The 13643-nt window shown below is 42.7% G+C and overlaps 1 protein-coding gene across 1 annotated transcript in view; it reads right to left on the reverse strand.

Annotated features, from left to right (window-relative positions):
* The window catches only part of mfng (MFNG O-fucosylpeptide 3-beta-N-acetylglucosaminyltransferase), a 38660-nt gene that overhangs the window by 6375 nt on the left and 18642 nt on the right, over positions 1–13643 (reverse strand). Inside the window, exon 4 of the mRNA XM_042102770.1 lies at positions 8846–8999. Within this exon, the coding sequence (XP_041958704.1) occupies positions 8846–8999 (154 nt within the window). The remainder of the gene's footprint in view (positions 1–8845; positions 9000–13643) is intronic.

Genomic DNA, 13643 nt, shown 5'->3' on the forward strand with positions numbered 1-13643 from the left:
GTGTTGGGTGTGACCTCTCCGGAAGTCAACAACAATCTCTTTGGTCTTGCTGACGTTCAGCAGGAGGTTGTTGTCCCTGCACCACGTGGTCAGATGGTCGACCTCCAACCTGTATTGGGTCTCGTCGCCCTTGGTGATGAGACCCACCAGAGTTGTGTCGTCAGCAAATTTCACTATGTGATTGTTGCTGTAGGTTGCAGTGCAGTCATGCGTCAGCAGGGTGAAGAGCAGCGGACTGAGCACGCAGCCTTGGGGGGCCCCTGTGCTCAGTGTGATGCTGCTTGAGGTATTGTTGCCAACACGTACTACTTGAGGCCTCTGACAGAGGAAGTCCAGTAGCCAGTTGCAGAGGTAGGTACTGAGTCTCAGTTTGTCAAGTTTGCTGATGAGTTGTTGTGGTATTATGGTGTTGAATGCAGAACTGAAGTCTATAAACAGCAATCTCACATATGAGTCTCTTTTTTCCAGGTGGGTGAGGGCTGGGTGGAGGGCAGAGCAGATTGCATCCTCTGTAGACCGCTTGGCTCGGTATGCAACCCTCCATCACCACCCTCCACCCACTCCCACACCTCCACCTCCCTTAGGCCCCAGACCAGATGTCTCCACTGGGTCTAGTGAGGGGGATGTGGGGGACCCTCCACTTCATCCCCCCGTGAGGGCTCCACAGCGGTGGGCCAGTCGTGCAGGGCTGCAGGGTCTGTGTCTTATAGGGGCTTGTCTGGTGTGAGGAAGGGAATAGATCACCTGGACAGGCCATCTGCATCTTCCATGCTTTTGCTTTGCTTTCGCTCGTCACTCTTTTTCACTCTTTCACAGAATCTCTTGCTCTCGTTTTTTTTTATTTTTCTCTCTTTGATTCCCTGTTGCCGTGACGCCCCTCCCTCATCCAGTTATTTCACTCTCACACTCTTTCACTCGCTCTACCTCCCCTTTTCCTCTCTTCCTCTTATTCATTCTCTTCTTTTTTACCCTTTCTTCTCCTCCTCTTTCCTTTCTTACTTTTCCCTCCCTCTTTCTGCTCTCACACACATTATCTCTCTTTCTCTTTCTCTCTCTTTGCCGTCTCTCACTTCACCACACTCCTCTTCTACCCTCCCTTTTTCTCTCTCTCCATCCTCCTTGCTTTTTCATTCACTCTCTCCTCCATTTATCTCTTCTTCATCTCTCCTCCTCCTCCTCCTCCCTCAAGGTCCCTCCCTGCTCATGCGTGTTAGCGTCTCCTCTCTGGCCTTGTCGGGGCCCTGGGGGACTCCGGAGCCCTTGGCTGTCCAGAGGCCGTAAATCAGGACAGAGAGAGAACAAGAGAGAGAGAGAACAAGAGAGAGAGAACAAGAGAGAGAGAGAACAAGAGAGAGAACAAGAGAGAGAGAACAAGAGAGAGAGAGAACAAGAGAGAGAACAAGAGAGAGAGAGAACAAGAGAGAGAACAAGAGAGAGAACAAGAGAGAGAGAGAACAAGAGAGAGAGAACAAGAGAGAGAGAGAGAGAGAGAGAGATAACGAGAGAGAGAGAGAAAGAGGATAGGAAAGCAAGCTGGAAGTTGGAGAGACAGAATGAGACAGATAGAGAGAGAGAGAGAGAGAGAGAGAGAGAGAGAGAGAGAAAGAGGGAGAGGATGGGACAGCAAGCAGAAAGAGAGAACGAGAGAGAGAAAGAAAGGATGGGACAGCAAGCTAAAGAGAGAGAATGAGAGAGTGAGAAAGAGAGAGTCACAGAATGAGAGAGAGGATGGGACAGCAAGTCGGAGAGATAAGGGGAGTTTAGTCGAGTGCAGAGAGGTTGGGTGTCATTCATCCTGCCAACAGCTGCTATTATGTGGCTAGTCACATACACACACACACACACACACACAGTACACACACACACAAACACACACACACAAACACACACACACACACACACACAAACACACAAACACACACACACACAGTACACACACACACACACACACAAATACACACACACACACACACACACACACACACAAGAGCAGGCACACACAGAGATGAACACACTCGTACACATTTTGTGAAGGGCACACTTTGTCCAGCAATACAGTAGCACAGATATGGCCTTGCCAGTGAGGCCACTCTAATGAATCTGAGGACATCGCCTAAATAGATTTATTTAGCAATTTAGCATACATAACTCTCAAAGATGCACACGCACCTATACACCAATCCGCCGCGAACTTTATGGGCGCTGCCATCTTGCCTGCCGCCATTACTGCGTGCCTGCGGAGTGTGACGGTGTGACACTTGCCTGTGCCTTCTAATGGCTTTTCAATGAAAGCATCCTGTCAGAGAATATCAAATAGGAGATCCTGCTCATGAAAAAATGTCAGGTGAAAGGGAACATTGGGTAGATGTCAGGCAGTGGCCAAAACTTACCAATGAAGGTAATTTATTGACAACATAACGTATTAAGACGTGTATTAATTAATGGCAACAATAAGCCGAATGCTATCATTAGTAGCTGTGTTGCTAATATCACAAGCTTCAGAAGTTGCAAATAACTATTAGCCACGACCACTTGTAGCAGTAAAATACATGTTCTTACAGGTATTCAGGATTATTTTATTAATCGTATGTATTTCATCCATACATACTTTTAACGCACATCTTGGTCCTCCACTCGACAAGGAACTCTGTGTAATCCGTAAGCCTGTAAACATGGGCACTCAATGTGCAACAAAGGTTTGTGAATTTCACAAACGGTTTAATTCTAGGTCTGTATATTCCTACTGTTGTTAAAACAGCCGACCACACAACACGCTTTTCCTGGCATCACTGGACAGCATACGTACTAAATAAAAATTAAGAAAAAGAAGAAGATTTCGCATCTACAGCTAACGTCTGCTACAGCCGCCTACAGGACCAACACATTACTTCGCTACTTCCTTAGCAGCAAGGCAACGCAGTAATGGCGGCGCTGCTTTACTTCTGTGTTTCGCCGGATTTGTGTATAGAGAGACACTACACATACACACATTCACACACATCCACACAAAGACTGAATGGTGGTAAGTGAATGATAATAAATCTCACAGTCCAATATGAATAAATTGTCTGTGTGTGTGTGTGTGTGTGTGTGTCTTAGTGTTAATTTCGTCAGACGAGAGAGAGGAAATATGTTCGTCAACGACCTTTTTTTTCATGACTAAGATGAGACGATGACGAGACGGCAGTAATGTCCTGAAACACTGACTAAGACTATCTTAAGATGCATTATTGTTGACGAAAAAAGACAAGACTAAAATGTTTTGCATGAAATAAAAACTAAGATAAAATCTCTCTTCATTTTCGTCTACAAAATGAGAAGACAGAATATCTAGCTGTTACGTTTTCAAAATATTCCGAATGAGTTCATACGCAACAGCTTTCCTGTAGGCTAGTCTACGTGCTGTTGCTGCAACCCTGTGGCTGCAACACGAAACTACATGGAACAAGAACACTGGAGATTTCTGCCAGAGTTAGCAAGCTAACTACCTAAGCTTTATGCCACAATGCTACATACCCAGAAGTTGAAGCTTCTCTCATTCAAATTAACATCCCCCAGAATGTCCATACGAAAATGTTCATCATGTAATGTCAACTATTTAACTAGTTAGACTGATGATGCAAAGTTTGCTAGCAAGTAAGCTAATATGGAAAGTTCGCTAGCAAGTTAGCTATGGCTAAGATGGAGAGTCTGTTTGGGGAATGTGTTGTGTTTGGGCGCATATCGCCATCTAGCGAGGCGGAGTAAAACATTAATACTTTGGGCTACGACAGTGTTTCTCAAACTTTTTCAGTTTCAGGACCACTTAACTAACCCTAGCTAAAAAAAAAAAGATTAGACCTACTTCAACAGTAGCCTATAATTAGTCTACACTATAGGCCTACTCACTGAACCACCTTGCTTATTGTCTTTGCACTTTGCTTATTGTGTGGATTCATACTGTATGATTTAAACTGGCATATCTTACATAGTAAGGGGTGTCACGATTCTCCAAATCCTCGAAACGATGTAATTTGCGATTTTAAAGTCACGATTCAATTCGATTTTTGATCTTTTTTAAATATTACTATTAATGCATTCCTTATATGTTATTTACTCTTTTTGGCCTTTTCCTTTTCTTTTTCGGGGGGCTTTTATTTTGAAACCGCTTTAAAACTGTTCCAACCGCGAGGTTGTAATGTAAACAGAACTAACTTTAAGCTAAAACAGAGATGTGAACATAGTAAAATGAAACAACACAGAATGTTAATTTGATTGTTTCAGCACACTCCGAAGAGACCCAAGGTTAGTGTTCATGGAATTCAACCCTTGCAGACACGTGACTTAAGTCACGTGACGGCTCCATGCTGGACGTCAAAAAGATGGGAGACGGACGGCAAATTACATTATGTCATAAAGATTATGATGAACTGAACACCATTACTATAACATCTTTGTAGTTCAATGTATTGCTGTTTGGGGTCTGACAGTCAAAGAAGATGCCAGTGGTGTTGTTAGATGAAATGGGTCATGATCGCAAATGTAAAGTTATTAAAACTGGTGGTAACAGCAAGGGGAGATAACGTTACGTTAGGCTACTGTAATTAACATTATGGTAAATGAACACCCATAAGTATTTCTGGACTAAAATATTGCAAAGCGATTTGGTTACTTTATTTGTCTTGCTTTTATCAGTTGTAACATAGTCAAAACGTTAAGAATGTCATATCAGAACATGAAATAATAACTAGCTGCCACACTTAGAAGCTAGCTATTCTAGCTAACGTTTATCGTAGCTCATAGTGCTAGGGCTAATGTAACTCGTCAGTTTGCACGTTGCCCAGCGAATAAACTTACTTCTTACATGTCTTAAGTTAAAGAATTGAAAGAAATAGGAAATTTAAAAAAAACTTGAACGGTATTATCTGTTTACATTCAGATCTTGCCAAAGACTTTGCCTAAGTGCTATATGCCATCCTGTTCAGAGTCTACACTGCTGTGCTTCATACACTGAGGAGATAAGCATGCAATTGTGGTTGAAATACTCCCGAAACACAAAGAAAACAAACCAAAATATATCTATGCAAGAACATGGGATGTTGTTGTATTCCAAACAATAAGCCAACAGTCGTGGAAGGGCATTACTATGGTTAAATCTCACTATAATCTCCTAGCTGTGCGATATGTCCCATTACAACCCATTGCTTTGATTTGTGTTCATGCCGTCCACTAGGCAATTTTGCTGTGGCGCGAACAAAACGTGGCGTCACTTGCAAGGGGTGAATATGTACTTATAAATGTGCATTTTAAGCCTTAAAGTAACTTTGGACTGTAATTAGACCATCTTTTCACTTGCTAAGTTGAGTAGGCTAAGTTAGTTTTAATTGACTTGAATGAACGAATACTTCCACACCGGTGATTTCAAAGTAGCAAGAGGGGCTTTGATTTCGGTAGGTTGATGTGTAGGCCTATATTTTAACTGGCTGCAGCCTAAAATTAGAGGAGTGTTGACGATGTGTGTTTGTGCGTCTTGGCATACATGCTGGACGTGACATTGGGGGTGTGGCTGCACCGTCGATTCTACTTTTAAGTTCGAAGTTCGAGATTGAGATGTAATTTCGATCGATTTCGAAATAAAATCGAAATCGTGACACCCTTATTACATAGACAGTGTTGCAGAACTGTTTTTACATACAAGTTGGTTCAATATTGCAAACAACTCATCTATATTATATTTTACCACGTCTGCTCGCGGACCACTTGGGATAGCTTGCGGACCACCAGTGATTCCCGGACCACACTTTGAGAAACACTGGTCTACGAATATGACAGTGGTCCAGTCAAACCTTTACTGTCAAATCCCAGCCGAGCTATAACTGTATCTCGACTTACCTGTGCATGTAAACATACTGACTGACAAAAAATCAGAATGAGTAATTATAACAGACGAGTAGCCCTGTGGACACACAATATTGTTGGAAAATTGAGATGTGTGAAACACTATTTGACTCAAATGGTAATCAGAAATAATTTGTTATATAAAAAAAGACTAAAATGTGTTGACTAAAACTGACTAAGACTAAGATACCTTTAGTTTTCTTTTGACTAAAACTAGACTAAAATGACGAGACTTTTAGTCGACTAAAACTTGACTAGCAAAAATTATATTTGAATGACTAAATATGACAAAGACTAAGACTAAATGAAAAATAGGTGACAAAATTAACACTAGTGTGTCTGTGTCTGTGTGTTGACAGAAATATTATGTTGATATTATATTGATCCATGTATTCATCCTTCAGGTACATTAGGCTTCAAAGTCACACAAAAGTTCTATATGACATTTGCATTCATATCATCACCCATGAATGGCGCATTGGACAATCACACACACACACACACACACACACACACACACACAAAGAGACACAGACCCACACACACAGACAGAGAGACACAGACCCCCCCCCCAAACACACACACACACAATTGCATGAAACAAACTATAGAAACAACGGTGCCCTGGGACATGGAATTATACAGTGCCAATATGATAGCACAGACAGCAGAACAGAGAACCTACAGTCACACTGACATCCCTTTCTGTCTCTCTCCCTCCCTCCCTCCCTCCATCTCTCTCACCCTCTCTGTGTCTAGCTCTCTGCATTCAGCTGTGTCGTCTCATCTCTCCCCTCTTCCCTCCTTCTCTCCTTTCATCCGTTGCACTGTGTTGCCCATCCCAGCGGAGGAGAGCAATGAAAAGGTGAGGCCCATATTTATTACCCAGGAGCCACTGGGGCCGGTCCAGCGCCTGTGCACCAGGCTGGATTTGAATAGACTGGCTGATAGTGTGTGTGTGTGTGTGTGTGTGTGTGTGTGTGTGTCCTCAGTCATGTCCACAGAGACTCCATTCATTTACATACATCACACTGCAGCGGGACGCATCAGTGACAGAGAGTCTGAGAGGTTCCCATCCAAGGAGAATGCCGGAGTACCAGTGTGTGTGTGTGTGTGTGTGTGTGTGTGTGTGTGTGTGTGTGTTTTGTCCGCCTGCTGTGATAGTATGTGTGCATCTGGCAATTCATACATATGTACTTGCATACTTGTAAAGCATGCATGATCAAGTAGGTTGGGTATGGACAAAAACGTGCACGCGCACACACGCACACAAACACACACACATACACACATGCATACATACATACACACACACATGCATACATACACACACACACACACACACACACACACACACACATATATTTACACACACACACACACATAAACACACACACATGCATATATACACACACACACACTAGGGCTGAACGATTTATTGCATTTGCGATAATATCGCGATATGATGAAACACGATTTTCAAACCGCAAAGGCTTCGATTACGCTCTGTAATATGTGACGTCACCAAAACGCATTTATTGCGCTTGACAACGCGCCACCGACTCTTCAGTGTCAAGAAAGGTCTGATCAGTAGAGCTACTTTGGTTAAAAATAAACCTCTTCATTACCTTTTGCTCGAACCTGCCATGTCCCTGGTTCTAGTTCACAATTATCCCTGTGCTGCTACTCTGGCTGGTAACTTCGTTCAGTTGTCCAGCTGACGATTAAAACTCCATGACTGTTTAGGCTGCACAGCAGCCATTAACCTGTGCACTGGGGACTTTGTTTACTGGGGACTTTGAGTACAGTGACAGTGGGGGCATTTGCGATATCCAAGGGGGTTGGCGGCGCAAACATTTCATCTCACAGGTAATGGTTATCCGCAAGTAGTTCACACAGCTAACCATCAAAAACCCAGCTGTTCTAACATTAGCTCACCAGCTAAGGCTCTAGGCTACATACATGCTGCTAACTGCTGATAACTTTGCCTGTTTAAAGAGTTTTGTCTCCGTGATTGGCTTTGTTGTGATATGAACAAACTAGTTCATTTGCATGCATGCGTATTGCGCTGCAGTGTTGATGATGCTAACCTTTAGTTAACACCGAGCGGAACGGCTATTCGGCCGCATTTATTTGCGCTGCAACAATCTACAGTAGTTTGTTCCGATTCACGTGCAAGTAGCCTACAGAGGAGAGGAGCGGGTCTGTGTGCGCGTGTGTGTGTGTGCTGTGTGTGTGCGCGCACGTGTATGGAGAGCACAGGACAAGGAGAAGCCGTGTCAGTGCCACTGCATGTAGACCTAACTGTTAATTAACGAAAGAAGATCATATCTACATGAAATAGAAACAAAATAGAAACGTATAAGAATCATTAAATGTTTACAAGGCTGGAAGTTCAACAAATATAGGTCTACTAATGTGATTAAAATAGTTAAATAAAAAATATTTCATTCATCAACCTTATTCAATGACCTAATGCCATCATAACATCTAATTTTGTGTTGGTCATACTATAGAATAATATATTGCTTGTCTTTGTTGAATAAGACAGAAGATAAAGAGCTTAAAAATAATCGCATCGCAATCACAATATTGGTGAGAAAAATCGCAATTAGATTTTTTTCCAAAATCGTTCACCCCTAACACACACACCTGCAAACCTGCCATTATTGACTTCTAACATCTGATGGCTTCCTCCCAGCGGACAGATAGAATAGGATCAATCTCCCAGCGGACAGATAGAATCATCTGGATCAATAGGCAAAAGAAGAGTAATAATTGACCAACCCACAGAAAGTAAATCACTAGCCTGTGACCACACTTTGATTGGCCTGCATCTCTTCCCCTTTGGCCTATTGAAACCCAACTTCACAACACTCAAAAGATCTGACCACAATACAGAGAACCAACGCATGAGACAGACCACAGAGCTCTTCTGCATCGTGGGACAGTTGGAATGCTGACTGACCGTCTTATTGGCCTCCAGGAGCTCGTGGGCTTTCATTGGTCGGTCCAGGCTGGGCTTGCCCACGTAGATGTCACTGTCCAATGGGAATGCAGAAAGAAGGGACAGCAGAGCCCCTGGGTTCAGGTAGTTATCATCATCCACGTGACACAGCCACCTGCACCGGCCAAAACACACACACACAACAACATGTAGCATTTAGCTACTAAACAAACTCATTAGCATCCGGGGAAAAGGGAGCATATGGAATGTTCAAACTGTCACAATTTGAGATCATCACCATCACATGACAAACAATGTCCCAGTGCCTCAGTCCTGACTATGCACACACACACACACACACACACACACCACTATCTGATAGCACTTAAAGCTGCAGCTGAGCTCCACTTTTTCCCAGTTGCCAGGTTGGGAGCAGATTGGGCTACACTGGGAAGAAGAATCGCTCGATTTACTTGATTTTATCATCAACATTGATTGGTTGCACATGAATGAACTTGTCCATTAGTCCAGCATTTCTCTTTTGGTTTAAACAAAATGATTCATGTTGTGATAACCCAATTTGATCAAGTAATTCCAATGATATTGATTAGGCTTAGGCCTACATGAAATGTTCATGTAATTTCAACGTGGTTGTGTTATACAGGTGGCATGTACTGAGAGTAGTAATTTAGATGAACTTAGCATTGCAACATCAATGTTTTTTGTTTTTTACTTATTTTTTATTTATCAAAGATAGTTAGCATAAACAAGTATCCATTATAGTAATTAAATAAAATAAACAAAATAAATAAAAGGAAGAATACATATAGAAATAAACATATACATACATACATACATATATACATATACACACATACATACACATATATACACATATACATGCACACACATTAAAAAAAAATATATATATATATAAAAAGAGGGGGGGGGGGGGGCGGGGAGGGGTGATCACTCTCTTCTTTCAAAATATTGTTAATAAGACAGGGGTCCATCTCTTAAGAAGTTTGTCCCCCTGGAGCCTCAGTTTTATGATCAAAACGAAAAAAGGAGGTTCCATGCTATCCATGTGGGGTTACATGCCCACCAAGTTTCGTGTACCCCGGTCTGCAGTGTCCCGGGAATCCTTGACGGAAATTTGGACATGTGAAAAAGAAAACAAATCTGACTAAACCTATATGACCGCCGCTTCGCTGCGCGGCAGTCATAATAATAGCCCATCAGTGCATCTCTAGTGTGTGTGCCTCTCTCTCGCTCAGAGGGGAGGGGGAGGCTGAGGGGTCGATCAAGCATGGATTTTAAACTCTGGTAGGATCTACAATTAAGTGTTAACAATATTACCACGCTAGGTCGAAGTACTCCCAAGTGCTATTGCCCAATTGGTTAAGGATTTTCTTTTTTTTCACAGGGCTATGAAGGCCATTTACGTTATAACTAATTAACTTAACCTCCATCAAAATGGGCAAAAACCTGTGAGATACTGAATGTCAACAATGAGTCTTCGGGGAAATGGTTGGAGAGCGACTGAAGCGGGGCAGATTGGATGGGGAAGGGAGAAGAACAAACAAAAACAAACAAACCAAAAATAAAACTTTGTATTGCTGACTGTATGCACATTCTGTATCTGTTCAAATCCAATGACAGAACACACAAATACCTCATAGAACGATGAGGTAGAAACAGTAATAACAACAACAATGAGTACCATTTCTTAATAGAAGCAAAAGGAAAGGAGTTTCCCGGTAGCCTAAGCACTACCGGGGCCTTCAGCTTAGATGTTGTCCGCTGAACGGGTAGTGTCCCGCGTTTACCACTATCAAGAGGGGCAAATGCCCCGTCCTTTGACTACATACCATAATAACATCCAGAATGTTTTAGTTATAAATACTATATATGTTTAAGTTATTATAGATCCCAGCACAGTTCAGATAATTGGTTGCCTATGTAATCAGGTTGAAAGCAAAAACTAACCACATTGAAATAAGAAGAAAAATAGGAAAAAAGTAGATAGATACTTTATTGATCCCCAGGGGAAATTCAAGAGTAAGCCATCTCTTAACACAGGCAGGAGTAGGCCAATAGTAGCCTGTAAGGTAGGCCTACTGAATGTCAACAAGGAGTAGGCTAATAATAGCCTGCCTATTAACTGCACTCGTCTAAATTCAAAAAGGTTGACAAAAACGTTTTTAGGCTACCTTCTCGCATCCAAAACATGTATACAAAAAAAAATGCTGGGTTATACATAAGTCCTCAAAGTCCGTAGCCTATCAACAGCCAAGTATGTTAACTAACTTAATTAACTCAAAGGCGGCTACAGTTATGACTAGTCTGTTGAAATGGTCTCACCAAGCCTGCCGAGGAATCCCTCCATGGCGCGAAACATTTTGCGGTTCACCTGTGCACGGGGATTCTTCATGCCACTCGCTGTCCATCCCAAACGATGAAGATCCTTCTCTAGCCGTTCCTCTTCTGACAGCTCAGCCGTGATGCCCAGGTGTTTCAAGCCTTCTGTTACTTCCCACGCAGAATGGAAGACTAGCGTATCCTCTTGAACGAAAACTTTCAGCATAGCAGGGTAAGGGCTTTGGAATTTTATCTGCTTCGCTTTCAGCTGTTTCTTAATGCCAGAATATTCTCTTCTCTTTTTCTGCAGTGTAGGCGAGTAGTCGTGATTCATTGTGATTTTCTCCCCTCTGTATGTTAGGTTCTTCTCCTGCCATGCCTTTTGCAGTATGAGCTGCTTGGTCTTGAAACTATTAAACTTCAGCACTAACGACCTGGGGCTTGCATTTGGGTTAGTGGGCCTCTGCAATAGAGATCTGTGAGCTCGTTCTATTCTAAAATCAAACTCTGTCGGCAGTTGTAGAGTCGTACGGAGAAACTCTTCGATCCATTTCACCGTATCTCCTTCTTCAGACCCTTCTTTAATCCCGTATATTCGCAGGTTATCCCGTCTTTGAACATTCTCCAACGCCTCACATCTAGCTTCCAGCTGTCTGTCCCGATGTAGAAGAAACGAAAGCAGTTGTGTGTGTCGGTTGTGGCCATCTTCCAATGTGCTTATCCTATCCTCTGCCTCAGAAATTCGCCTCACTAGACCACTGACAGTCTGGTCTATATTCGTCACTTTTTCCGAGAGTTTTTCGAGTGATTCATTGACCTCCTGAATTTTTGAAGTTCAGTGATGATAGTAACATTAATATCGCTGTCAGGCGTCTGTTCAACTGGTGGTTTGTTAGCAACAGCTAGCTCCTTCGACGCAGCAGTACTTTTCTCTTCGAAGTACTTGGAATGTTCTTCCTTGGATGGTTTCACTTTTCCTCGGCGTGCACTTTGAGACATGTCGCTGTTCTGAATCAACTTTGATAATTTTAGGGGACAATAACTTAATAAAGTGTGTGGATTTAATAGTAGGACGGGGAGCGACTCTCTCAAGCAGCCATCAGGTTTGTGACGTCACCGGAACTCCGCAAGGTTACCTTGACACTCGCAACATCAATGTTAAAGGAAGATAACTTTGATATTTAAAACTTTATTCAGTTACTAACACATTTATTTTTACTTTAGTCATTGTACTTGTATGTATTAATGCAGGGATCCCCAACCTTTTATGTACCATGGACCGGTTTGATTCCCATTTTTATTTCACAGACCAGCAGGGGGGGGGGGTTCAGGGGTTCAATGTTCCATATGTGTTGTGCATGCATTACTTGAAAATAACTAGCTCCAGTTATGTATGAACAGTGAAAATTGAAGAAGTGAAAATTAAACAATATGAACTATGAATATTGAACAACTTGAAGCTACATCTATCAAGTGTGAACATGTTTAACAAAATATGGGAACAAAACATGAGAACTAAACGTGCATTACGAATATAATCAGTGGGAGCCCTGTGCTTGTTTCCCTGCAACAAGAAGGTTCCATCTGGGGGTGATGGAAGATAGTGACACCCTCAGTGTGTTTGAAATGTCCAGTCGATTGCGCAATTTGGTCTTAGTTGCCGTCATTGCCGAAAACCCGGCCTCGCATAGATAGGCCTACGTGGTGGGAAATGGTAGCAACGTTTTCAGCGCTTTTACAGCTATCTCGGGATATTCTGCTTTGGTTTTGATCCAAAAACCCGCCAGAGAGGTTTCCTTACACACTCTTAAGACCACCGTCATTTGCAATTTCGATCAATTGCTCTTATTCCTGCGCTGACAAGTTAGGACTATTCGGGATATTGACAAATGGGCTGCGGACCCACTCATTGGTTTGCCGTGGATCTTTGGAGGATGGGAAGTAACGCTCAAACTCATTTGAAAGCGCAACAAGGTGATCGCGCACCAGGTGCAAGAGAAAGGGCCCTGCAGTCTCTCCCAAAACCCCAACTACTGTTTGGAACATATCAAATACACCCCGGTCCACTCGTCGTCCCCACAAATCAAGCTTGGCTTTAAATGCAGCGACTTTATCTGCCAGTTTAAAGACAGTCGTCATTCTCCCCTGGAGTGACAGGTTGAGGTCATTAAGCAACCTGAATATGTCACACAGGTAAGCGAGTTTTGACACCCAGTCCTCATCACTAAAATGTGCAGATAACGGTGACTTTTTTTCTGTAAGAAATCTCTGCAGCGGCTCTCGCAACTCAAACACTCTGGCCAGTGACCTGCTAAAGATGCTTGTTTTTTGTTGCTCATTCTAGCAGTTTAGCTAACTTCGTGTGACACTACCGTTCGCCAAGAACTGATCAAGTGAAGTGAGCTGACCTGAGGCTACGCAGCGCTGAAGGCAATATGTAAAATGTTGAAGGTGGCAC

Source organism: Alosa sapidissima, chromosome 9, assembly GCF_018492685.1.
Source record: "Alosa sapidissima isolate fAloSap1 chromosome 9, fAloSap1.pri, whole genome shotgun sequence".
Classification (NCBI taxonomy): Eukaryota; Metazoa; Chordata; class Actinopteri; order Clupeiformes; family Clupeidae; genus Alosa; species Alosa sapidissima.